The sequence below is a fragment of the Zosterops lateralis genome (assembly GCF_965231275.1).
Source record: "Zosterops lateralis genome assembly, chromosome: 3".
Lineage (NCBI taxonomy): Eukaryota > Metazoa > Chordata > Aves > Passeriformes > Zosteropidae > Zosterops > Zosterops lateralis.
The window spans coordinates 99,662,172-99,689,117 of NC_139764.1; the positions used below are offsets into that span (position 1 = coordinate 99,662,172).

The 26,946-nt window shown below is 40.9% G+C and overlaps 2 protein-coding genes across 4 annotated transcripts in view; one reads left to right on the top strand and one right to left on the bottom strand.

The window, feature by feature from the left end:
• The first annotated feature begins 532 nt into the window (after positions 1 to 532).
• On the top strand, positions 533 to 10,086 carry SLC66A3 (solute carrier family 66 member 3). Its single transcript, XM_083857388.1, has 7 exons — positions 533 to 761; positions 2,748 to 2,830; positions 3,298 to 3,367; positions 3,993 to 4,050; positions 5,224 to 5,344; positions 6,459 to 6,500; positions 8,345 to 10,086. The coding sequence occupies exons 1-7, from the start codon at positions 619 to 621 to the stop codon at positions 8,431 to 8,433; spliced, it is 606 nt and encodes a 201-aa protein (XP_083713514.1). The 5' UTR covers positions 533 to 618; the 3' UTR covers positions 8,434 to 10,086.
• ROCK2 (Rho associated coiled-coil containing protein kinase 2) overlaps positions 8,955 to 26,946 on the bottom strand; it is a 103,840-nt gene continuing 85,848 nt past the window's right edge. For 2 of the 3 annotated variants that reach the window (XM_083857386.1, XM_083857385.1), the window contains 4 exons: positions 24,812 to 24,890; positions 24,348 to 24,609; positions 23,523 to 23,736; positions 8,955 to 18,954 (listed from right to left, as the gene is read on the bottom strand). In XM_083857386.1, the coding sequence (XP_083713512.1) occupies positions 18,951 to 18,954; positions 23,523 to 23,736; positions 24,348 to 24,609; positions 24,812 to 24,890 (559 nt within the window). In that variant the 3' untranslated portion in view covers positions 8,955 to 18,950. Of the gene's footprint in view, positions 20,229 to 23,522; positions 23,737 to 24,347; positions 24,610 to 24,811; positions 24,891 to 26,946 lie in introns of all 3 variants that reach the window. The other variant, XM_083857387.1, reaches the window with a different exon arrangement.

A 26,946-nucleotide genomic window follows, 5' to 3' on the forward strand; every position in this document is an offset into this window, starting at 1 on the left:
AGACCCGTGTGATCCCCGCGGCAGGAATTGGCTGCACAGCGATCCACACTGGCCCGAAAACACGAGCACCCAGGACTCCACTTTGGGGCGAAAACTGAGCTCCAGCCCCAGCTCCGAGCCGGAGCCGCCCTGCCCTGCCCTGCCCCGCCCCGCCCCGCCCTGCCCTGCCCTGCCCGGGGAGAACACGGCCCATGGCGGCACAGCATCACACCGTCCCTGCTCTGGGGATGTTGTTCACGGTAACAGAGTCACTCCAGGACTCTGTTACACCCTGACCCCGGAGCGGAGCGGTTCTGGGCCCGGTCACCGAGGGAGTCAGAGGTGCGGAGGCCCCGGCGGGCGGCCCGGGGCCGGGCGGGTGTCCCACCGGTCACCGCGGGGTCCGGCACCGGGGTGGGGGGACCGCGGCACTGCCCCTCCCGCCGGGCCCGGCTCTCCTCGCCCCGAGCCCCGGGCGGTGCGGGTGCCCCGAGGGCTCCGTGAGGGCCGCCCCGGGCGGTGCGGGAGTCCCGGGCGCTCCGTGAGGGCCGCCCCGGCGCCGCCGTCCCACCACACCCCGCCCGCCGCCCCGCGGGTTTCCCGTCCCGCGGGTTTCCCGTCCCGTGCCGCCGCAGCGGGATGGCGCCGGGGCTGCTGGACCTGGTGCACTTGACAACCTGGGCCGTGTGTGCCGTGATCAAGCTGCCGCAGCTGGTGGCGGTGCTGAGGGCCGGCTCGGCGTGGGGACTCAGCCTGAGCAGCCTCCTGCTGGAGCTGGCCGGGTAAGGCGGCGGGACCCCCGGCCGGGGGTGCGGGGCCCAGGGCTGCTGCGGCAGCCAGGGGTTATTATTATTAATTCCTCCCTCCGCGGCTCAGGACAGGCGTGAGGGGAGCTGGGGGCGGCCCGGGGGGCGGCGAGCACACCCCGCTCCTCGGTGCCATCGCCCCGTCCGCAGCCCCGGACCGGCCCCACAGCGCCTCTCGGGAAGGAACTTCCTGTTTCAGTGATCCCGCGTTGACATTTAAAGGGAAACTCGGCTTTTTTCACTCGCCTCAGACCATGCCGGAGCAGGCACGTCGCTGGGTGCAGCCGCTGCACAGAGTGTCAGCCCGTGGTGTGGCTGTGGAGTGCCCTGTGGGGCAGGGGCTGTGCCCTCACACAGGCTTCCCTCGCCCCAATCACTGAGACTCAAATAATTCCTTAAGAAACTTACAAGCCGTGTCAAACTCCAAAGACTTTGTGAGCCTGTAATGAGCTTACATGGGCTAGGCTTATTAAATCTTGCTTAAAGAGGATTGTATGAAGGGAGGAATAAATGCCCTCGGTGTGCGCGGTTCAGGTGCGGGTGGAGTGAGGGATCCCCGAGGGCCCCGCGCTGCCCGGGCCGAGGCCGAGGGGAGCAGCACATCCCCGGGGCTCCAGCTCCCCCGCCCAGCTGGGAAAGGGGTTTGAGTCAGAAAATCCCCTCACGAAAACGGCGTGGTGTTTCTGAAGGTGCCTGTGCCGTGTCTCCAGGCCGGGGCAGCTCAGGGTTACAGACGCCTCTCAGCGGCCGCTCCCCGCCCGCCTCTGTGCAGCGCCCAGCCCGGGCTGCTGCTGTGTACCCTTAACTCAGAGTAATGGGGCAAACTGGAGTTCCAGCAGAGATTGCTGACCCCACAGCCCCAGCCAAAAGCGGGGACAGCGCTTTAATCATCCGTGCGCGTTGGTGTGCATTAAAGAGGCTTTGTAAGTAATGTTTGAGATGAGCATGGAGAAACTGGACAGCACCTCTGTGAGAACCACGGTGCCCACACAACTACAGGTTCTGTCGTCTTTGAAGTATTTATTGTGACTATATATTTAGTAGACTTTTTATCCTTCTACCTTTAAAGACTTTGAATCCAGCTGCAGGGACCTGTGTGACTACCAGTACAAGCTGGGCTGGTTCTGTGAAATCAACATAGAGGCAGAGGAGTGGCACATGGTCACACAGGAGAAACATGGTGCTGGTGGTTAGGAGTCTGATTTGGCTCTGTATCAAATAGCACTTCTAGGAAGTTCAGATATTTAAATTCTGAATGCTGTAAAAGCCAGTTTCTTACGAGGCAGGTTGTTCCTTCTGCCATTTTTCTACACCAGAAACCATAATTTTTTTCTTATGTAAAACTGCCCTGGGGCCTTTCTGTTTTCTATACAGCTTTGAATTTTCTATATAACCCCGACTTGCAGGAGGGTTGGAAGTACAGGAAACATTGTAAAAGTTCAGCTCCTTTTAGGTACTGCGTTGTGGAACGGCAGGAAGGAAGACTGCCATTGTTTGGTGCACACAGAAACAGACTTTTGGTCTGACCAGTAGAGCTGCACTGGGCAGTCTCATGACAGTATAGTCTAGACAGCTTGGAAGACTTTTTCTGCCCCTATAAAACTTGCTCAATGTATAAATTGAACTACAGACATAAATAAAGAAATCAGAGTTATCCTAAAGTTGCCAAGGCTTTTGCAGAGAGAAGGCATCTCCTAGGTCTGGAAGCCTTTATTTCTTTCTCACCAGTTAGAGTTAATAAAATTATGCCTTACAGACTGTGACATGAAGACCTCAGTGAGAAGTGTGGGCACCGAGGGTAACAGAATGATCAGGCTTGCTCTGTGTGTCTGTGTTTGACAATTTGACAGCAAGGGCTACACTTACCTGGAGCCTTTTGGCACCACCAAAACAGTATAAAAGTTGTGAAGGCATTGTTGTGTCCCTCTGTGCAGTCATATTGTTTTGCATCTCTCTGTTCAGCTACCTTGTGTTTCTGAGGTACCAGATCTATTATGGTTACCCCCTGGAGACATACCTGGAGTATCCCATCATCATTGCACAAGGTAATTTTTGTAAGCCATGTTTTGGAAATGAAATGGGGCTCATTCAGCACTCCAAGTCTCTGCATGTAGGTACAGTGCTCCGCTGATGCTGGAGTTGGGGGGAAGGGGGAATTAACATCTCATATAAAACTGAATTCTTTTAAATGTCATTGTAAGGGATGGTCAGCCAGAGGAGAAAGACCTAATTATTACACAGAGTCACGGTGTAAACTCATCCTTTTGTCTGGTGCCTCCACATGGGAGGAGTCATACTAAACATACTAAACATACTGAACATACTAAACACTCCAGACACTTAAGAAAAGCTTCGTTTTGGAGCTTGCAGTGTTTTGGTCATCAATCACATTTGAGAGACAAAAGGTGTAAGAAAGGAGTTTCCACAGACCTCATGCCCAGTGGAACTGTCTAGGATTGTGTTTGGGCCCCTTCAGTCATTTTTGTAAAGAGTCATCTCTTGTTTATTGCAGATGTCATTCTCATTTACTGTATTATGCATTTCAGTGGAAAAGCAAGACGGGCTTTGTTCTATGCACTCATGTATCCTTTGAAATCTGGGAGGTTTGGTTTATGTGGCTTGTTTGGTAGTTCTTTGCATAGCAGCTGTGTCATCATTTCTTGTGTGCTACTATTGTAAATCATTCTCAGGCACCTCTCAACATGCATTCCACATTCACATGCTGATTTCTGGGATCACAGTAAAACTTCTACTGGAAATAAGCTTTATATGTTTGCTCTGCTTTAGAAGGCTCCCAACTGATAGAGTAAACTAAATACTTAATTTACGTCTTTTCTACAGGGATGCAGAGTAGAAACAACAGAATTTTTTTTTAAATTTATTCCTACCCATGCAGGTTGTACTTACTACAGTGAAGACAGCAGTGTTCGTTTTTTTTCTTAATAGGACTTGGGTTTAAATCTCAAACCTTGTGCTTTGGAGCAGGTTTTGAGAAACTCCAGACACTATTTGACCAAAGACAGTGTGAAAAATAGGAACACTTAGTGTTTCAACTAGTTCTTAATATGTTTTATCTGGATTGTATAGTCTGTTAAAAAGTTTCAATAAGATTATTTCCAGATGTTTTAAAAAATTCTATTCCTCAGGCAGTTTGGGGAACTTTGTATCCTATAATTTTCAGTGCTATGAAACTTAACGTAATATAAGATATTGGGGGAGCTGGTACATGCTAACACTGCAGAAGTGGATAATAGACCTGGCCATGGTAAGTGCTACACGATTATCTGAAATTAGATCTTCATATAAAATTACTTTTTTTTTCTGGAAGTATTTGTTAGTGGACTCTCCTCTATATATATGTGTCCTTGGAATAATTCATCATTTAGGTTAGCTTTCAGAATAACCAACCAGTTTTCAGATACTGGTTCTTTCTTCTGTGAGTAGCTGGAAAACAGCACTGAAAATTGAGAATCTATGGGGGAAAAAAGACATGTTCTGAGATAAGTTGTTACTTGGTGGTGCCTTAATTAAAACTAGCAAATACTTAAAATGGTGAAATTCTACTGCCACGTTAGCCCTAATGTCATAATCCCAACCAATAAACCTTTAACATGAGGAAGAGAATAGAGCATTAAAGTGTTTGAAACAGATACTGTGACGTATTTCTTTTTTCGCTTTTTGTCGTACAGTTTTGCAAGAAAAATATCATCTGATAATACCTACAAAGGTTAAAGACAGTCTTTTCTTAACAGGAGAGAGAAAGTAAAAATGTAATTGGGATCAACTGGATCTGCTAATGCAAAAGATGGTACAAATGGGGAGAAAAGTTGTCAAGCCCTATGCTAATCCTTACTTGCAGCAGAAATCCAGGCATGGGCACAAAGGCCTGTGTGGAGTCCTCTCTACCTGCTGTCTTTGCAAAATCCACTTTAAAAGGGGGGCTGAGTGAATAGTGCATTCATGTTACTATTTTTTCCCTCCAATTGGACTAATTTTCCACACATTCTTGTCAGTTTTGTCATTCCTTTATGGTTTGGTTTGCCAGACATAATGGTAACAGATGGTCTGAATCAACCTTGCTGTTTAGACTATGTCAGTCTCATTTTAGCTGACTTTTATAAACAGTTTTATGGAGCAGGTTGAGAAGCTTTTTTTGCTTCTTTGCTTTTTATTATATTTGCCTCTTTCAAGCATTTGCCAACAGTAGCAAATGTGCTCTTTGAACCTCTTGCTGGGCAGTACCTCAGAAATGAGTCCCTGGTTTCTGGCAATTTCCAGTTTTTGCTTCACTGTTCCTTACTAAGAAGCTGAAGTGCTTGAGTTGCCAAATACTGGGAGAGTGTCAATTTTTTCTTCTTTTCCTAAATGAAAAAGCTACTCCTATTCAGATAATACCATGACAGAGGCAGAGGTTCTCTCTTTTTCACCTGCTTTTCAGAATATGTGCACGTTTATCAGTGCAGCCAGTAAGGTGGTTCAGCTGCAGCATCTCTGGCAGACCAAAGATTCCGGACAAGCGAGCGCCCTGACCTGGGGCATGTCTGTGTACACCTGTGCAGGTAAGCTACAGAGGGCTTGGTGTGAAGTACTGAGTCCTCCTAATGCCTCTTTTCATAGATCTTTTATCATAGTAGGTAAAGATCTTGCCTTAGTTTGTCTCAGTGCTGACGCCTGGGACTCACAGTCTTTTGAAAACAAGTTTTATCTTTGACACCAATGAAAAAAAACAATGACTTAAAGTGTGACTATGGCCAAGGGAACCTGAATTAAAATAACTGAAAGGCTGTGTTTATGAGGAATTTTTTTCCATGTTCTACAATTTAATAAAGTTACTAGTGATCCAGCATGAAAAGATGCTAAAATTTCAGGTATACAATCAGACAATGCTAATTTTGAAAAGCTGTCTACAAATAAATACACACTTAATGCTAAATACCTTTAACTCTGTGGCTACTTTTAATTACATCTATTGACAGAATTTACGAACAGTCATTTGTGGAGTTCCCGTGGCAATTCCCCAGTGGTCTGCATGAACAATTGTACAGCTGTTTGTCAGAAGTGCCTTTCTCATCTTCATAAAACTTGTTTAAAATATTCTCACTATAAAACTCATCAACCAGTGATGCTGGATCTATTTCTACATAAAAAAAGTCAGTAATTAGAAGTTGTTGTGTGTTTGGTGAATGACAGTAAACTCTGTAAATGCTTTTACTCTTCTGCAAGTGTGAAATAATGAACATGTAGGTTCCTTGTGGGAATGGAAGCTGAATTCCTTGTATTTGCAAAGCCTGAAGGCACACTCATGAACATTCCCAATGGTTAAGTCATGCTAACTCAACTGTGGGTGTAGCTCACTATCAGCTACCAAAGGAGGGGCTGAACAGAAAGAAAAGCAGTAAACTGATCACATCCAATCTAGCATGATAGATATAAAAATTCTAATTATATCTGTGATTTTATCATTAAAAAAGACCCTTGATACATTGTCAGTCAACTTTCAGAGCTTGATCTCTGAAGCTAAAACAGTGAAGAGTGGACACACTAAAAGTGGGAATGTGTACAGTATGTATTTTCATGCAAGATTATCTTCTGTTGAAAAATAGATATTTCCTATTTTTGTAGGTATAAATGTGTCCTATGTGTTCCACTAATCAGAATTTGTTCAATTTACAGCAAGAATTCTTACAACTGTAATGACTACAAATGATCTTGCAGGTGAGCGAAGTGTGGAATTCTCTGCCTTTCCAAGGGAACAGGTGCCACAGTAGTTTTTAGTTGTTTTGTAAAACACCTATAAGGTCTCACAAGAACAAACCATGAATGTGATAGGTTAGCTTTGTGAGGGCAGGAGTTACACAGGATTACAAATCAAGCAAAGACATCAAGAGGAAAAAAAGCCAGAAAACTGCTAATGCTTGTCATGTGGTGCGACTGGTCCAAAAGACTTTTTTTTTAAAAAAAGGTAAAAGCACTAAAAAATTAATTCTGAAAATAGCAGAATAAAGTATTAAAAATATTGACTATTTTAATAAATAAAGGTAGTAAAATACAACTTAAAAAAACCTGTGGTAATTGAATGAGATTTTCAAGTAATAAGTATTTAACTCGCTTATTGACAGCTCCGTGAATTAAAAAAATCCTTCTAGAAAACTAAAATTCAGCTTAGTATGTGAACAGTTTTAGGTCCAACATTCAGAAGGCTTATGGCAGGCTAAAAATTAAATGGTAGGCTGGTAAGAAACTCAAATAAACTGACTTTGAATATATAATCTGCAGCAAAATATAAAGAAAATTTATTTAAAAGCTTCTTACCATCCTGGGGAAACTGCAAGAGCTAGGGAGTGTACAAATTTTTCAGTAAATTGTTCAAAATCAAGACTTGGTAGAGGCAAGAACAGTAACAATCCCTTTGTACTTCTTCTGGTAGCTCCTTGTTCTTGTTCAAAACTATTTCATCATAAACATCATTTGAATGGATTTTGTAATTTTAAAGCAGCCTCTGCAGTCCAATAAAGCTGTAGCTTTGCAAGCATTTCAGCTGGGTCTTTCACTGGAAAAGGAAGTCCCATTTCTGGCCCACATTTCTATCCCCATGCTTGCTGCTTTTTCTTTGCCAAAGTAAGGAGTTTGTGGGGCTGTGCAGTTAACTGGGTCACCAGGCAAAGGTTTGCCAAAATGCTCAGGCAGGGATTATTCAGGAGTCACCCACAGCTACACATTTACACTGAGGGGAAGGTTCACTGCAGGGAGGGAGGAAACATCAGGAAAGCAGAACTGGCTCTGGGTAAAGCTGCTGTTTAAAATACAGCACTACTCACTTTGGAACATGGAAGGGCCAGCAGCAAACATTGATGCTGTGCTGCTCTAATGGAAAATGTTTCCAATTAAGTTGCATCACTGAACACATCCACAGGTATAAAGGAGTTAGATATCACATAGTTCTGAACCAAAGTTTTGTGTATGTTTCTGTGAATGTTCCACCTACCAAAGGGACATCAGACATACCTATACTTTAAATACCTTCTCACAGGTAGAGGTACTATGGTGTTACAGTTTTTAAAGGTGAGTTAACCCAGGTACTGAAAAAACTGCTTTTTTGTCAGTTGTCAGATTTTCTGTCACTAAAATCTGACAGATACAAGTATTTGCTCTCTTCTCTAAGTCTAACTTAAGAGATGGCAGTGGAATAGCTCCTTTATTATAAATAACACGTGCAGCTATAAAGGACGTGAGCTGTGATGCTGAATTTAACTTTTGGTGTACATATAAATTTATATGAGGCTTCTCATGCTTGCACTATTCTCCTGGTTACAAAAGAATTAAAGGTACTGTAGTATATAATTTTGAGCTGTCTTTGAAAGCGATAAATGCTAAATGCTGTTTTCTCTTGGGTTCATGCTCAGAATGTGTGGGTTCCTGAACGTGGTAATTGAAACTAATTGCTGAAAACAGTTTCAGAATGTGAACCAGCCTGTCTGACACCAGCAAAAGTTTACAAACCAGTGTTGTAACAGCAGTTGATTCTTTCAATTTATGCTTACAATTTTTTTTTCTTTTAGTTCTCATCCGTTTCATAATCATGCTCATTCTCAATATTTGGGTCACAGCCACAGTCCTGCACTACAGGAAGACTATAAAGACTGATTAGAAGACACTCATCAGCACACATATCATACCATGAAAAAAATATAATTAAGCCTAAAGAATTTAAGAATTCCTCAAAGATTGAGGAACCTCTCTTTCTCTATTATTTACCCTTTAGCATACTTATAGTATTTACAGTACTTAGGAACTTACAGTATAGTACATTCATGTTTACTTTTTCTTAGAAATAATTCTGATAAGATACTTTAAGCAGCATATTTTTATTGGTCATTCCAGACAAGTTTCACTGATACCACATTTTCTCTGAATTTTTTTACTACAAGGTATTTCATAATTAGATGTATATATATCTGGTATCACTTCAGTACTTTCTGGTTACATAAAAGCAATTTTCTTCAATTATACATGATCGATTTTGCACCAGCATACTGACTCGTCCTTCTGCTGCAAGACTGAAAAACCACAACAGATGTTTGTTTTCTTCTTGCAAGCAACTCAATTAGTTCAACATTAACTGTCTGTGTTTTAGGATGAAGAAAATCTGAGTCAAGGCCCGATCCAGAATAAGGGTCTAAATGTCTTTTACTAAGTCACAAATCCAGTTGGGATTGCAGCACTTACATGCAACACTTAAATAGTACAATTTATACAGCTGATACAGGATACCCATAGTCACTTTCTTCAGTATACCCAGTTTTTATCAGATAAGAGCAAAAACTCAACTATGAATTCCTTTTCAACCTGAGCTCTCATTCACTGAACATACTGTTTAGGGAACAGCAGGGACTGGAATGTACAGGAATTAATGAAACTGTGACCAACAGTTAAAAATGCTGTTCAAGCAGAAGTTCCTGGAGCAATACCCAGAATTCCCAAACACCATCCATACTGACAGTGACGTGCACCTTGATGCATCTCAGCAGACTGATCTCCCATGGTTGTCAGGTTTTGGTGATACTGCTGTGGTTAATGGGTTTTTGGCCTGTCAGTGCTAAAAGTGTGTTGAAGAACATAGATTTCACTCAAACTTTTACTTTAGAAATTCTTATCAATTTGTAGTACTTAAGAGTAAAAGGGGAAAGGATATTCTTGACAACAATTAACAGAGGATTTTGATTTTGGAAGTACTGCCTTCACAACCAAAAGTTACATTAATCATATAGCTTGCCTTCATTTTTCATTACATTCCCCAAAATTAAAAGATATAACATTTCCAAAGAGTTCTTACAGTATTCTGTTGATTGGCATGTAAAAACCAAGGCACCCTTGATCCCAACACCCTTGAAAACTTATGGGAAGACTGCATTAACTACATTTGAGGCAGGTTTTCTTCACATTCTAAATTGTGTGACTGCTGTGGAGCAAAGGGATCTGCAAAAGCAGAGGTTTCTGCCAGTGAGCACACAACAATTGGAGCAGGGCCTTCACCATCAGAAAACAGCTCCATTATACTCTAGTGGGAAGGGCTGGGAAGAGATGTGTCAGTGGGCATTGATTTGTGTATCCCACATTATTGAGAGCAAGTAAGATAAAGGTTTTTTTACTGCTCCAATAAAATGTATAAATCTTTCTATGTTGGTTGAAAGATTATTGTAAACATTCTGATTTACCTAAAGCTATGTAAAGTATCTGAAGTGGTCTAAATGGTGGCATGTGATACATTTTCCAGGTGATATTAATAAATGCTGTTCTTCAAGATTGATAGTGTCATTCTTACAGTTAATTTTCATTGCATTTGAGGTTTTGTTTGTTTCTATATATGGAGAGAAAATGAAATATTCATTACAGGTCATAAATGGGCAGCTTTCACCTTAACACTTGAAGCATCAGGCTGAATATTGACTTGCCAAATGCTAAAGAGCTTCAGCATCTTAAAATGAACAAAACACACTTGCTTTTTAATTAAAGCCTTTTCTTGATAGAGAAAGATTTGTATGGAATCCAAACCCTCTCTTGTTATTGACATCTTTCATACTCCTGAGTGATGCTGTAGCAAAATGAAGCTGCTCCATTTTTGGTTTGAGAATCAGCACCTCAGGTTGGTTTTTTATCATAAAATACTGAAAATGCATTTAAGAACAGTTCTTAATAGGTTACTTAACACATTTTGAATAAATCACCTTAGAAACCTGTGGGAAAAAAAGACTGAGGAAAACAAACAAAGCTAGGTAATAAATCAACTTAAGGTAAAGTAATTTTGTGGACTTGGAAAGCTGGACCTTGAGTTCTCATTCAAGCTGCAAGAGATATGGAAAAAAATCAGTAGCAGTAAGTAGTTTTACACATTTTTTCCCCTCTCAGAGAGTAACTCTTTCACTTTCATAAACAGAGGCACATTCAAGTTCCAGGCAAGCCCCACGAAAGCACAGACCCTGTGTTTTCCAGTAGGTAAAGAATAATCTTCTCAGTGGCTGGATTAAAGGCAACAGCTTTAGACAAATACATGGGCAGGATAAATCTTGTTAAACTTGTCATTCACCAGTGCCAGGGTGGACACAAGGAGGTCATTTGCTGTGCAATGCAGCAGCGGGGCAAAAGGAAGCAGGGAAAGCATCTTGGATTTATGGCAGAAGGTGTAAGCAAGTAAGCAGCTCTTATCCACAGGGCTGGAAGTAATCCAACTCCATTGCTGCAGGAGTGTGGAATTACACACTCGGTGTCTAATTGTACCAGTCCACAACTTGCTCACAAGGTAACACAGCCTGTCCTGCCCTGGCTGACAAAGTGTGGGTCATGTCAGGGCTTTTGAAAACTTTGAGTCTCATAGTCTGAAAAGACAAGATCTGAATTCCAGTCCACTGAATAACCCCAAGTACCTCCAGCAGTGGATAGGATGAACTGTGACTGGATTTGGCAACAGGTAAGCTAGAAGCTCACTTCAGCTATATGAGAGAGAAAATATACCATGAGATTTACTATCAAAAAAATGAGGATGGGAGTCCAGAGACAGCAGGCTGCAGGACAGTAAGGATGTGGACATTGGAAAATATGTATAGTGTATTTTTTCTGGACTGTCCTCAGTGAACAGGACATTGAACACAAATGCAAACCCATCCTCTCCCCTCCCTATGGGCCTCCCTAACACTGGGCATTCTGTGCACAGCAGACACAGATGTCTTTCCTTGTGCTGCTCCAATCCAGCAAGGGATGCTATTGCTTGGACTGCTCAGGAGTCCCTGTCCCTGCCTGAACCTTGAGCCTCTGTCTACCTTACATTGTGCACGTGGCTGCTCCTGATCAGGGCTCTGCTCATCTGATCTGCTGAAACAGGAGACAAAGGAGTGGGGTGGGGAGGCAGTGACATGTCCCAACCACTGCAGATCTGGATTTTAGTGCAGTTTGACTCTGGAGAAAATAATTCAGAATTAGCCAAATGGCTCCCATCTTATAGAACACCTTCATTCACCTCTTTAAATGAGGTAAAATTACTCTTCCTCCACCAGACAATCATTATCCATTTAGTGACATATGCAATGGAGGGAAAATAAAAAAAAAGGAAATAACAGCTGAGTCTACACAAGGAACTATTATAAATGAAAAGCTCCACAGATGTGGAGATAACTGAAACAAGGTAGTTTCCCAGCCATGTATTTTCCCTGATGATAAATAATAATGACTTCCCTCCACATTCTCTTCAGGCTGGTTTTTCCACTCTCTTCCAAATTCTTTCATAATTGAAATTCATATTTATGTATGAAGAAGAACAAAAAATGTCATCTTCATCACTAGTAATGGTCTAAGGATGTCTCACTTTTTGAAGGTGAGGAAGCTGAAAAAAAGTCTTAAAATAGGATGTTATAAAGTTCTTCATTTGTAATGAATTTAATTGGTTTGATTTTGAGCCAGAGTTCTCCAGGACACTTCAGAGTTCTCTGTGATGACAGCTGTTGAGGTCAAACAGGTGTCTGGGAGCCACAGTGAACATCACTGTAAGAATCTGAGAGATCATCACTTGTGATGGATCCAATTGCAAGACCTTGCCAGTCTCACAGACCTGAGCCCTGATGGACCTCAGGTGTTTCCTGCCTAATGGCAAGACAGACGTACAGACATTTTCAAGTTAAAGGTGTCAGCTATTCCATCCTATATTGGAAGTAGTTTGGGGCAACTATCTCTATCTTGGAAAAAAAATTCAATCTTTGGGCCAGGGATAAAATAAAAGACTTTTCACATCATAGACCTGATGAAATATAATTTGGAATACCTGAAGGACAGTTTAAATAATTGTCATAATTTTGTTCATATCCTGTTTTGGTTCCTTATTTCATCTTAGAACTGTCTTAAACTGTCAGAAGCCTAAACAGATACTTCTGTGCATTATGTGTATCACTGACTCACAGGGAGGCAGCTTTAAGATGGCAGACACTTTGTTTTATCTGTCAAGTATTCTGGAAATGATTTAAAGAACAGAACCTGCACCAGCCTAAAATGTGACAAGTTGGCTAATGATGATTCTGATTCAAACTGATTAGTAACATGGCTCCATCCTGAAAATCAATTCTACTTACCACCTTATTATAATCGCAAAGTTGTCTGTGCATATGCCTGCTCTGGAATGTACAAAATTTCTGCTTTGGAATGTGAAGGCTTTGACCAGCAGTACAAAGTCTCACACTATATGAAAATCATAAATGGAAGAACACACATCCTATGCCTCAGTGTTGCCTCTGTCATGTAAATCATGACTTAACAAAGCACAAATTAAGCTTCTGTAAAGCATATTTTAAATATTTACTGGAGAGAAATTCTTTCACCTTCAAACAGCTGACTATATACAGATTCTGTATATAGTATATATAGTATATCGTGGTCTTTCAAGAGTCTGATTTATCTTGTGAGATTTTAATTTTTTTTTCCATGAAATGCACTGTCAGCACAACTTATAGTCCTCATGGACTCTCTGAGCTCAAAGGTATTTTCCTCTCTCAGCCTTGTTGGTTAAGTTTGCACAAATGTCCACCTTCCAGTAATGCCACTCCTATTGCTGTAGGTCAGAACAGAGCAGGCAGCGGAGCCTCCCACCATGGCTCCCAATTGGACTAAAAGTTACACAGATCCTACTGAATCTCATTGGCCCCCAGGACATAGGGATGCTAATATGCTGGAAAACATCATGCAGACACATGAGACCATGAAATCCAGCAAGCAAATTCAAGTCCTGAAGCTGCAGCCAGACCTGCACCCAGCTGCAAGACTTGCTCCAAGAGCCTACTAAGAAATGGAACAGTTCAAATGAGATTCAGTGCAAGGCCAATACAAAACAGGGAACAGACCATGGGGTACCCAGCTCCCAGTCTTAAAAAGATTGAAGGATTTAATATCTCCGGTAACTCCAAAGAGAGATTCTACTAGTTCACTTTTTAATAAAAAGTAGCATATATTGAAGGCAATTCAGTGCCCAAAGTCTAGGCAGTTGGTGATCCAAAGGAAAAGAGGACTGGCCATGATCTCACAGGCATAGTATACTTCTTGCTGGATAGCCACGTTTACCAAGTGGTGCAAGAGCACCTGGGCAAAAACCACCCCAAACAGTAATGACAAATTAGAAGAACTACACATGGTATGAGACCTTCAGGGACAATATAAGATTATGCATAGAAGCAGACACACATCTTTGACCCATACATTGAAGGCCTAGACCTTAAAATGGGGAGGGTGGTAGGACTGAAGCATCCCATGCCATTGTCTTGGCTGTGAAAGCATTTCTGTGCAGGTCTTCCAACAAGTGAGGGCTGCAGGAACATGACATTACTGGACTCTGCCCTTTCTTTTCAGGGTGATGATGTGTCTTTCCAGAGTGCTTAAAGGTATCAGGACTACATACACTTATAACCGAAATTTTGTGACCTTTCACCATGACTTTCATTTTGAAGGATCACTTTAATCTTGCAGCTTCTACAAGATTATTGGGGCATAAGCAGCTGCAGTCAAATACAAGGCTTCATCTTTGCAGTATCAAGTAGTAGTGTGGCTTTCTTACCTTTATAAAACACTGCTTCCTGCCTACAAAGTGGAAGAGATTCCAAACCCCAATTTTCTTTAATAAGACCTGGTAATTAGCATCCCTATGCCAACACATTATTTTCTCTACATGCCCACTTCTTAGAGCTATGTTTCTACAGTTACAGCTTTTCCATTCATTGCAGTAGCTTCTGGGGAGATCTAGGCTGGATGTGTTTTGAGTGTTCTTCTCTGCCACACACATTTCAGTAAAGTTGTCAAATTTCTCAGATGAGAATGTCTGAGTATATAGACCTATCCACTTTTTAGGCAACTTCAACATGGAACACAATTTGTAGTTTCAGAACCACCCCATCACCATCCTGTGTGGACATTCAAAAGAATACTCCTTCCTACCCTCATGAGGGATACTTCAAAACAGCAGGCAAAGCCTGTGATCCTTGGGATTCTGATCAGACCCTATATGATTCAGAAGATCTTCTTTAAAAATAAGAAATGTTTTCAATTTAAAGTGTCTTGTGTGCTGAGATGATAATTTGTAAAAAACTGTAATGCACTGAAAGAGGCACCAAGCCTGTCAGAGGTCAAGGAGTGTCCAGATCATGCTTTTAGTCATATGGTTTAGTACTAGGTAGTTCTGCAAGGAGCAGAAAGTTGGACTTGATGATCCTTATAAGGACCCTTCCAGCTTGATATATTCTATGACTATGTGAAAAAATAAATTAATCATTATTTTAATATGAATGTCAAGGCAAAGTATCCAGGAATGTGGAGGAGACTGAAATACTCCAGTTCACTGAACTGGACCTTGTCCTGTTTGTTCTTCTGCCTCAAAAACAGAATAAAGAGGTGATTAAGGGTTTGTTAGAGCAATGCAGGTAAGAAGTTTGCTTTCATGTAAATTTCCCATTTTCACAGCAGCATCCCAAATACAACCTCACAAGCACAGGATGGGTAAAGGCACTTGGGACCAAAATATATCATCCTCTTCCAAGGCTGATTCTCTCAAAGATAGATGAGAAACCAATGCATTGTAAGATTACAAACAGAAATGCTCAAATTTCTAATGATCGCTTGACATTAGAAACTAAAAAGGAACTAAAGAGAAAAAGCACATAATTTCAGTGGCAGCTTTCCTGGCCTTGGTGCCTTCAGAGAGCTGCTAAACGCCTGTCAAAATTTAGGAGGTTCGGTGTTATCAAGAGGCAGTAAGAGATTTAGACACTTGCAGTGAAATTTCAGCAATGTTTTAAAATTTGGCCCCTGTCACTGCTAAGATCCTTGAGCCTCTTGCATGTTTCCAAGTCCTACATCATACTATGATTCTATGTCATGTTTCTGGTTACAGCATCAGCCATGCTCAGAAGCACAAGAACAACCATAATTTTCGTCTGGTTAAAAGCAGACATGGTGCTGGATTGCTGGCCATGCTGGGAGGGATGCACTATGGCAGGGACCACAAGATGCCAGGAATTGTAGCACGCAACTAAGACAGAAGTGGAAATCTTATTGCAGAAAGGTCTTTCTGACACCTGAGAAGGTAATTCGGATGGGGTCTGCCTTGTCCTTCTGTGCTGATGAGCTCTTGGATTGGGAACTAAGGAGCAACTTCCCTACAAGTGCCTTGAGCTTCTGGCTCCAAGTTTGACCCTGGTTCTTCCAGAAGATTAATCTGTAACTTGGCTATGTCACTTGTTTACTCTTGTGAGACAAAAGGACTTGCAATGAGAGAATTTTCTATCGGTAAGTCATTCAGGCCATAAAAACATTCTGTTTGGTTAGCACAAGCCTGTAACAAAAGTTAAATCAGTGACTTTCAAGACAAATACTCCTTAGTTCATGAATAGTTCTCTCAAGAATATTAAAAGTCATGACTAGACAATAAAGAAACATCACAATGTCCAGGAACTAGCATTAAAAAGGTGTTTGCATTTCACAGTAGGATAAGGGAGAAGAACAGAAGAGCAGCCCTGTCTTTTGTATCCTGGGTACAAAGTGAGGTTCATGCACCTCAGAGCACTGGCCTTGAGGAACCTGTGCCAGATTAGCTCTGCTCTGAGGCAGAGTCAGAGCACAGGAGCCCAGTGCTCCCCCTCAGCCCGTGTTGCTCCACAACATCATCTCAGGACAGCTGCTGTACATACAGCTAATGACCTTTTGTACAAGCACGGAATTTATACACTGGGGCTGGCAAATACTATACTATAGTACATTTCCTAAAATGTCAGGCTTAGCAGGGCACTGTGGATTCTTCACAGTAAATGAGGGCAAGCCAGGGAGAGAAAGTGCAAAGGATCCAGCCCCAGCAGTGGAGGAGCTGCCAAACAGCTCCCTTGGAGTTGGCGCTTCCTGCGCACGCAGGCTTTGCTGGGCTGCCTTTGGAGCAGCTCTTGCCTTTCCCATATCTGCTGCAGTACTTATCTTATATTTAAATATTTCAATCAATTACCAGCTTCTCAAGTTCAGAAACTATTTTACCTTACTCAAATAGTTTATTTAAAAATATATATATAATATTCTCCAATTCAGAAAAGGATAGAACTTCCCACAATGTAACATTTTTTTTATATATATATAAAATATTTATGCATTCAGTGAATGGAAACAGTTTTACTGTATACATTTTTAATGCTGTACTCTATGCAAATCTGCATTATCTAAAAATATACCGTACTTCTGTAAATCAAAACAAGCAGGGAAAAACCACTGTAGCTGTGCTCTGGGTTATAATACCTAACAGAAATGATATGAAAGTTTTAGTTTTGAATTTAAGAACTCACAAACAACATTTTGCTTTGTGAGTGCATAAATAGAAGACTGAATACATTCTTGCTTTGTTAAGCTGAACTGTAGCAGAGGTTACAAAATGTAAATATATTTATTAAATTTCAGTATTTCAGTGTTTCCAAGTCCACCTTTCATGATAGTGTTAAATAAAACATGGTCCTATCCTTCCAAACATTTCAACACTCTTTAAAAAACAAAAACAAACAAACAAAATTTTAAAGTGAAATGTCCTCCTTCATTGAAGTGTTAGATCATATTTTAAATTACGGCACTCCCACACAATATTTTTTATATATATATATATATTCTAAATATATATATATATTTATATATATATATAAAGAGACCAAATAGGAGACTACATTTTTTACTGTCAATATGTTTAACATCACATACTGTAGTTGTATAAAACATGCATTTTTCTGGGATAATTATGAACACATCATGAATGAGCCCACATAAATTATATTTTTTGTACAACTCCAAGTTAAAAAAGAAGTCAGATTAAGTGCCTCTGAGGCCCTTTCTTCCCAGCTATCAGTTCTCAAAACACACTACTGAAATATTTATCTATGCCTACAGCTATGTGCTAGAGAACCAGATTAAAACTTTAAAATACATCTACAGTATGCTTTACTTTCCTTAAAGTTTGTGACAGTCCTCAGATATTGTGTTGTGAAATGTAAAAAGAGTCACAGATTCTTTTATTTTCCAGAAATGAAAAAAAAACCCACCCCACATCTAGGAGAGTATGCAAAAACAAGGCAAAATGAAGTTTCATAGCACTTAATGAGGGTTAATATAAGTCAATAACTAGTATTGAGGTTTATAAAAAGGGCTGGATGAGCAGTTACATATACAAGCAGATGGTCTGGTAAATCCCATGCTCTCAGATATTGTTTCTGTAACCAACACTTCTCCACCCTTAAAACCAGTCGATATACATTCAAAATAGGTTGACACTGATATACTTACTAGGTGTAAAAATAGTGCACTATTTTTTCTGCCACAAAGCAAAACTGCATCCTAAGAGCTGGTAAACTTTCTTTTTCCTTAAATAGAAAGAATGGGCAAAAAAAAACTTGAAAAAAATTTAAATTAAGGCAATTAGACAGGTAAAAATGGACTGCCCATGATGACATAGCTGAAACTAGTATATACTTCAAACCTATACTAGCTGCTGAACACTGACATGCAGCTTCTGATAGATGTGTATGAATGATATAAACTTTGACATTATGGCTTTATACAAGTGCATAGTTGCAACTGCAATAAGTAACGGTATCTGATTAATAAGCATAAAAAAATAAAGTGGAAAGATTTTTAAAACCCTCTTGCAGTATTACAGTACAATATATATACACAGTATAATGGTCACTTCTTACAGATGCAGTCTATATCACTATGGTGGATCTTCCTCCGGTTCTACTTGCAGACGTGCTGGTGGCATCTTTATGAAAGCTGAAAAGTCAGTTTCTTCCATTTCAATACTCATTCCTCTCGATTCCTTTTATGAAATGTAGTGTATGTGTCTTGCCAAGAAAGCTTTTGTGGAACAGAGTTTAAAAGGTTACCTAACATATCCTTTGACTATTTATCAACCATTCCTCAACTGATCAGTCACTCGGGAGAATACAGGAAAACCCTCAGAGATTAGTAATTTATATTGCAGCAAAAATGTAAACCTCTGATATATATAGCACAATCTCTCAGGAAAATATATATTTTTAATATATTTTGGGATATGTTTCAGTCTTGCTGTAATGGGAAGAAAATTATCACCTTGACTGTGTCTGCATTCACGGAAAGCAGTTAGCTGAAAAAGAAGCAGGAAGTTTGGTCAGTAAATGCAACAAATGTAAATCTGACAAAAATACACCTCTTCAAAGTCTTCATTTAAGCTGAGTTCATCATTGTACTTGTGAGAAGCACCTTTCCTCTCCATCCATCCAGTATAGCACCTCCTTACACATTGTAATCCCAAATCAATTAAACCCCCTTGCAATACATGAGGGTAAAGTACAATATGCAGAGTGTAATATTTGCTTCTAAAGGATTAGTGACCAGAAAGCTTTTAATACACAAAGATGAGTATATTTAATTAACGTAATGCTCGTTACTGCAAACACTAAGCCAGTTAAGTCCTGCAGGAGCTGGTTCCTCAGTTCACAGCTGAGAAACAGCCCCAGTGCCGCTGTTACACAGCTGAGACACATCTCACTTTTTAAAATAATTCTTAGGCATTGAACATTTAGGGTTTTTTCCTGTGTAAATATAAGATTGCATCAACATGTGAAATGATCAGATACTGATGTCTATAAAATAGGTAAAGCCATTTGCAGTACACCAGAATTAAGCCATGGGACAAATCAGATCACTGCAATGGCTGGATCTTTCTAAAGCAGTCAAGGAAACCACACCACAGAAGCTGCAAACCTGCTTGTTTACATAGTTCCCAAATGCGTGGTTAGGTATCCAGAAAGCACAGCACTGCAAAGGAAAGCCAGGTCAACTTCACTTCAGAACAGAGGCAGAAAAGCAAAATGCAGAACTCCAGTGATTTCATGTCTGCTAGCCACAGACCAGTCAGTTTGAAAAGTGTTTGTAAATAAGTCTATTTCAGCTAAACATCCAACTGCTACCATCTCCCTTTTATCCTTCAAATATTCTCTGCTGAAGTTAGGAGATTAGCATTAGAGATGAGCAATGATCCTGAAAACAGCACTTTTAGGGTTTTTTTTTCAGGCAGGCAGACATGAATTAAAAAAAAAAATCTAAAATTAGAAAAATAAAAACATTGACAAAGGCAACAACTTTGTTTTAATGAAAATTACTCCTCTAAAAATTCAATATGATGAACAGAATCTCATTTTTCTGTTAAAAATGAGATCTTGTATTTTCTCTGCTTTGAGAAACAAAATCCAACATAGCATGCTGTATTCAAAGGCAAACAAATCCATTCCTCTCTATTTAGATTTACCCCTTATACTTCTTCAGAAATCAAAAACATCGTCATCATCATCATCACCATCAATATCATCAACATCATCAAAGGACCAATCCCAGTCCTTAAATGCCAGATCAAGTAATCTGCAACAGGAGGGTTTGATGTTTAATGAATGTCACACTTTTATAAAAGACTTGAAAATTCCTTTTGCTATCACTAAACCTTTTTAATTGAAAGACTGTTCAAGGTAGGTAGGTTTGTTCCTTTGCCTGTCATGAGTACGAAGATTCAGTTAGTGTTCATGTAAGTTAAGAATATTGCATTCATTGCAAATTGGTCTCAAAAATAATTTCATTCAATATAGAACACTTACCATATTGATTTTTCCCCCTAGAATTTCAGTAGGAAAGAACAACATGTACCTTTTATAAAATTATCTGCTTTCTGTTTTGTTGCTGTTCTTGCTGAGGTTTTACTCTCTCCTGCTATCCCTTTCCAGACAATAATGCAAACCTAACAGTTTTTCCAATAAAATCAAGTGATTTTGAGTGCTGAAAATAACATTGAATAAGATAGCTTCAGGTGAATGTACAAATGAATATAGCAGGATTTTACTGTATTCCAAATACAGGGTGGATTATACTATACAGCTTTTCTGTAGCTCGTTATTTAAAGTTAAGCAGTGCCAAAAAAAGAGGATATATCAACTTGTCATTTAGGCCTCCCTCTTTGTGCTCCTTGTATGGTCACTATAGAACAAAGAAGGCAAGCAAGGCAAAGCCTGTCAGCAAATGAGTCATTTTACTTATCTGAGGCATTTATTTTGGGATGGGGTGAATCATTGTCTAGAAGCACTCATCTCTTTCTGTTGTAATATCTTAAGTACTAACTTTTCAACTGCTATAGCTACAACAAATGAAACCCAGCCTAATCATTTCTCCAGTCAGCTGGAAGGATCCTAATTAGGGTTGTATGCCAAGCATAGGATGCAGGCATGGAAACCTTATCCTAAGAGAGCATCAATATAAACATGTTACATTGTTTAATACAGTTAATCACATGTTTTAAACAAAATGGGTTTCAGGGGATTTTGGATTTTCAGGCTTTAAACTATTTAAACCTTTAAATGTGATAAATATGAAAAGGCTCAATATTCATTTGTTACAGAACTATAGCTGTTACACTTAAACAATGTATTAGAAAGCAAAATACATAAAAGTTGGCTTTTTTTAAATTTGGAATTGTCCATTTGGCACAATCCAACCAAATGGCTAAGAAGAAATTATATGGTCTGTATGAAAAACTGGTCTGCCCTTTCTTAAATCCTCATTAAGAAAACAGCCATGAAAACATTAAGAAACCATCATTGTGTGAAATTCCTAGTAGGGACAGCATTTTTAAGATCAGGCAGCTTGGAAGGGACCTCAGGAAGTTTCTAGCCCAACCTCCTGCTCAAAGCAATGTCAGATGCAAAGCCAGCCCAGGATGCTCCAGGCTTTGTCCTGTCAGGCGCTGAGAGCCTCCAGGGATGGAGTCTGTCCAGCCTCATTGGCCTCCCTCTGTGCCCTGGCTTTTCCCCCCATCCAGCTGGAGTGTCTCCTGGATCAAGGGAACCCTTGTTTCTCACAGGCAGCACTGAAGAGCCTGGCTCTGTCTCTTGGATACCCTCCCCCCAGGCTGGGGCTGGCTGCTATGGGAGCCCCTGGACATGTCCATCATCCAGGCTCAACAAGCCCAGCTCCCTCAGGTGTCTGCTCTGACCATCCTGGTGGCCTCTGCTTGCTCCTTCCCCAGTCTGTTGGTGTCTGGCTGGAATTTGGGGGCTCAAAGGTGGAGGTAGTGCTGTGCTGCAGATTATGGAGTGAACAGAGGGGTATAATCTCTTCCCTTAGTCATCCAGCTGTGCTCCTCTTGGTGCAGCCCAGAGCCTACCTGACTGCTAGGGCCCACTGCTCAGTCTTAGATTGAACTGGCAACTACATCGTCATTTTTAATAAAGTTCAGAAAGGAAACTTAATTATAACATATTATTACAAACCCTTGCACAAAAGCCTCATAGAAACAACAGTGAGATATAAATTTACCATAGCAATTACAGTTATTTATGAGTATGTGGTTTCTAATTCAAGGTGTTAAAATCCATACACATTTCCACTGGTTTGACAGACCTGCATTAGTCTGCTAATAGGTGACATGACCTCACAGAACTACACTTTTCATCTGTTAGGTACATTTGTGAGGCTAACTTTGAAGCTTAAACTGAAGAATTTCATGCTTTAACACACAAAAATACTCATCCTCCTCCTTTTCCCACCAGTATAGAATGGTAAATACTGTGCTATGAAAGCATTTTGTACAAAAGTTCAAGACTGAAAAAAGGGTATTGGAAGGAGAAGAATCATTTGCAGAACACCCAAGAAGAGCTATTGAAAAAAAATCAGAATTTATAATATGCCTTCATATGTCAACAGCAAGAAACAGAGTAATACCACTAAGATAGACTGTAAACAGTATGTAGAGGAAAAGTAATCTTCTTGTCCCCTAAATTGTCATGAATGTTTTCTTGATTCATGCTTGCAGTCCTATCACTGATATTTTGGTTATTTTTTGAACAAAGAAACTCTTCAATAATTGGTCCCTAAAAAGTGATTTAAAAGCTTTTTTTCCTTCATGATTATAATAAATCTATTAATTTAAAATCCAAATTATGAGGTCTGATTTTCTTTCAAATATGTAAATTAAACTGGCAAAAATAGATTGTATGAAGGTTGGGAGGGAAGTGAAATTAAATTACTCTAAGTCCTTCCACTATGCATTTTCACCCATTAAAATACTAGTATCTGTTTAAGATTTAACTCTTCATAGCATAAGGATGTTTTGTGGTAATAGCAGCATCACAGCAAGAGTGTGCTTCCCTGCATTTCCCACTGTAACTCTGGCCACTCCTCCAGCCCAGGTCTCACCCAGCCAGCTGAGATACTGGTGCCAGTCTGGTCACAGAAAAAATGACAGCAATCTTATCTAGGCACTGCTCAAGTACCTCTCTCGGGAAAAACGTTAAGCCTTTGCTAAACTGGAATACTGCAATATTCCAACCTTTCCACAGGCTGCTAGCACTGGGAACTGACAGAAGCAAATATAAGCTAATACTGCAGGTGATGAAAAACACAAACTGGAATAAAACCCAGGAACTCTGCACTGTGCAATCATATAAATGCTACCTGCAGAATTCTATCAACTTCCATAGCACAGCACATAGGATTCTGCTCCTTAGAAGTGATCCAGTAGTAAATTTACCAAATCAGAATAATCTGTTAAGACTATTATTTTAGGAATCATGAGACATTAGCATGAGTCCTTCTACCTTGAATAAGGAATTGAAACCAATTGTAGTAAAAAATTTAGAACCATAAATTAAATAGCAGCTCTTGTGTCACCTTGGTTTGTTTGGAGGAAGCTGTCGACTTGGTCGTCTGATGGACTGGTTTGGCTGTACCTTCATGGAAGTTCTGGGAGAAGATCGAGCAAAGGGGTCTGGTGCTGGAGGCTTCTTGGGTATTTTTTTCACCAGTCGGCTCACCCATTTTTGCTGTTCTTCCGTAGAATTAGCTAACAGTAGTAGATTCTTCGCCGTAGAAATATCATAGTACACTGTAATAAGATGTAAAAATTAAAAATGAATATTGATATTATTCTAAATACGGCCCCACATGAAAAATTAGCTGTCAGATTAGCATATTCTCATACTCGATGCAGAGAAATCACCAGAGAGGTCAAAAGCAAAATGAACCCGTAGGTTCACTGGCTGCTGACAGTGCTGCCTCCTTATATTTAGAGAGTAATGACTTAGTACTGCAGAAGATACACATTTACATGGAAGAAAACACAAGTAACAGAAAGAGGTGAGACTAAGAAATTACGTAAAGTTGAATCGCAAGGAGCAACCTTCATCAAATGTAACCCCTTCCATAGCACTGTTGTTTCCCACAGCAGAGCACAACATACACTTTACAGCCACCACACTCTGCTGCACAAAGATGACAACACAACAGGCTCATGCACACCACAGCCATGTGCCATGAACTCAAAGCAGAGTGACCCTCATGGAGACACCCTTGGAAAGGAGCTGATGGCCATGTACTAATAAAAGACAAACCAACCTTTATGTTTAGTTAGTGTCAGACCATCACTAGAATCCTCTGATCTATTAGAATGCCTTGTGACTCCAGCACCATCTGCATATTCAAATACTTGCTATTTACCTTTGCAAGGCGCTATAATCTCCTCTTTTTTATCCATGTGATCTTTGTGACATTTGATATGGCAGCGGCGACATTCCAGAGCAGGAGGAGGTTTAAACATGTGCCACAGTGGCTTCATACAAGCTTCACAATTGGTTGGGAAGTGGTAAAGAGTAGGTATAAACTCATGTCCTTTGTGACAAATGTAATTTGACTTCTCTCCCATGGGCTCCACAGGAAATTCCTGCTCCTTTTTGCTCTCTCCTTCATTAGCATATAGGATCTAGAATAAAAGCAAAATAATCTCAGTATTCCTAGATGACAAATATAAATTCAGAGTCATTATCTAAGTACAAACATTAAAGAAGTACACTAGGAATGGTTTTGCAATGATTTTTTAGTAAATATTTCTTTAGACAATATTTTTGACAATGTCTGAAATGACATGTCTGTTACACTAGAAACATTAATTTATTGATGAATACCTGGAATATCCTAGGAATTTCCTTGGAATCTGCTCTGTACACATCAGTCTGAGTGACTGGTCGGACATGGAAGAGTTTGCTATAAGAAATTGTTTCAATAAGGACAAAAATTAATGTTACCACAATGATAAACGTGACAGATTAAGTTAGGATACAACATACCACATTAAGACTTAGAGCCATTAAAGATTTGTCAAATGTGTACAAATTTCTAATCACTTGGTAAAGCCTTGTCTTTCAACTCTGCACATGAACTCCCAAAAACCATCAATAAAAAGAAGTCATAAGCATCCAGCTATATTTGCAGAAGCACTGAGAAACCACTATCATGTGACTTCAATGTTACACTAGAAACACTGTTACACTAGAAACTGCTGGCACCTTTCTAACACAATCCTGTCCCCATGCTCTGAATAGCCACTTTCTGCATCTATTAAAAAAATGAATTAACTATATAACCCACCTATAAGGACATGCTGTAAAAGAAAATACATGAACACTGAAAATGATATCTGCTCTGCTACAGTTTTCTTTACATGCTTTGCATCTTTCTTTACATGCATGCTCAAATGTGTGTGAAGAAAGTCTAGCTGAGCTAGTGGGGGCAGTTCAGTTACACCAGGGCTCAGTGGAGCTCTCTGGATCAGTCTGAGCACCACACTGCTCTTCCTGCACCAGTGCCTACAGCAAACCCCATTCTTCACCACAGTGGGTACCCAAGGGTCCAGCTCTATAGTTCAGATTTTAAAAAGTCACACAATTCACAGAATGACTAGGTTGAAAAAGACCTTCAAGATCATTGAGTCCAACTCATGCCCTAACACCTCAACCAGACCATGGCACTGAGTGTCATATCCAGTCTTTTTTTAAACACATCCAGGGATGGTGACTCCACCACCTCCCTGGACAGACAGACCATTCCAGTACTTTATTGCTCTTTCCATGAGAAACTTTTTCCTAATATCCAACCTATATTTCTCTTGGCACAGCTTAAGACTGTGTCCTCTTGTTCTGTCAGTTGCTGCCTCGAGAAAGAGACCAACCCCCACCTGACTACAACCACCTTTCAGGGAGTTGTAGAGAGTGGTAAGGTCACCCGAGTCTCCTTTTCTCCAGGCTAATCAACCCCAGCTCCCTCAGTCGTTCCTCACAGGGCTTGTGTTCCAAGCCCCTCATCAGCCTTGTTGCCTCCTCTAGACATGCTCAAGAGTCTCACTGTCCTTCCTAAACTGAGGGCCCAGAACTGGACACAGCACTCGAGGTGTGGCCTCACTAGTGCCAAGTACAGGGGAAGAATGACCTCCCTCCTCCTGCTGGCCACACCATTCCTGATCCAGGCCAGGATGCCATTGGCCTTCTTGGCTACCAGGGCACACTGCTGGCTCATGTTCAGCTGCTGTCACCAGCACCCCCAGGTCCCTTTCCTCCTGGGCACTGTCCAGTCACACCGTCCCCAGCCTCTAACACTGCAGGGGGTTATTGTGGCCAAAACGCAGGACTCAGCACTTGGACTGATAAACTTCATCTTATTGGACTCTGCCCATCCATCCAACCATTCCAGGTGTTTCTGCAGAGCCCTCCTCCCTTCCAACAGATTGATACATGCTCTCAGCTTAGGGTTATCTGCAAATTTACTAATGAAAGACTCAGAATTTGTCCCAGCACAGACCCCTGAGGGACACTACTGGTGACTGGCTGCTAGCTGAATGCAGCACCGTTCACCACCTCTCTCTGGGCCCAGCCATGCAGCCAGCTCCTAACCCAGCAAAGAGTGCTCCTGTCCAAGCCGTGGGCTGCCAGCTTTTCCAGGAGTATGATGTGGGAGACAGTGTCAAAAGCCTTCCTGAAGTCCAGGTACACAACATCCACAGCCTTTCCCACATCCACCAGGTGGGTCACTTGGCTGTAAAAGGAAATCAAGTTGGTCAAACATGACCTACCTCTCCTAAACCCGTGCTGAGACTCTGGCCATCCTGTAGGTGCTGCGTGATGACACTCAGTATAAACTGTTCCATAACCTTACTGGATACTGAGGTCAGGCTGACTGGCTTATAACTACCAAGATCTTCCTTCCCACCCTTTTTGTGGATGGGTGCCACATTGGCCATCTTCCAGTCATCTGGAACCTCACCAGT

What these genes read in the sequence shown, in the direction of transcription:
- SLC66A3 (XM_083857388.1), top strand. Translation starts at nt 619, where the DNA reads ATGGCGCCGGGGCTGCTGGACCTGGTGCACTTGACAACCTGGGCCGTG. An exon ending in GGATAATAGACCTGGCCATG is followed by an intron (nt 4,051 to 5,223) that starts GTAAGTGCTACA and finishes CCTGCTTTTCAG; the next exon opens with AATATGTGCACGTTTATCAG. An exon ending in GTCTGTGTACACCTGTGCAG is followed by an intron (nt 5,345 to 6,458) that starts GTAAGCTACAGA and finishes TTCAATTTACAG; the next exon opens with CAAGAATTCTTACAACTGTA.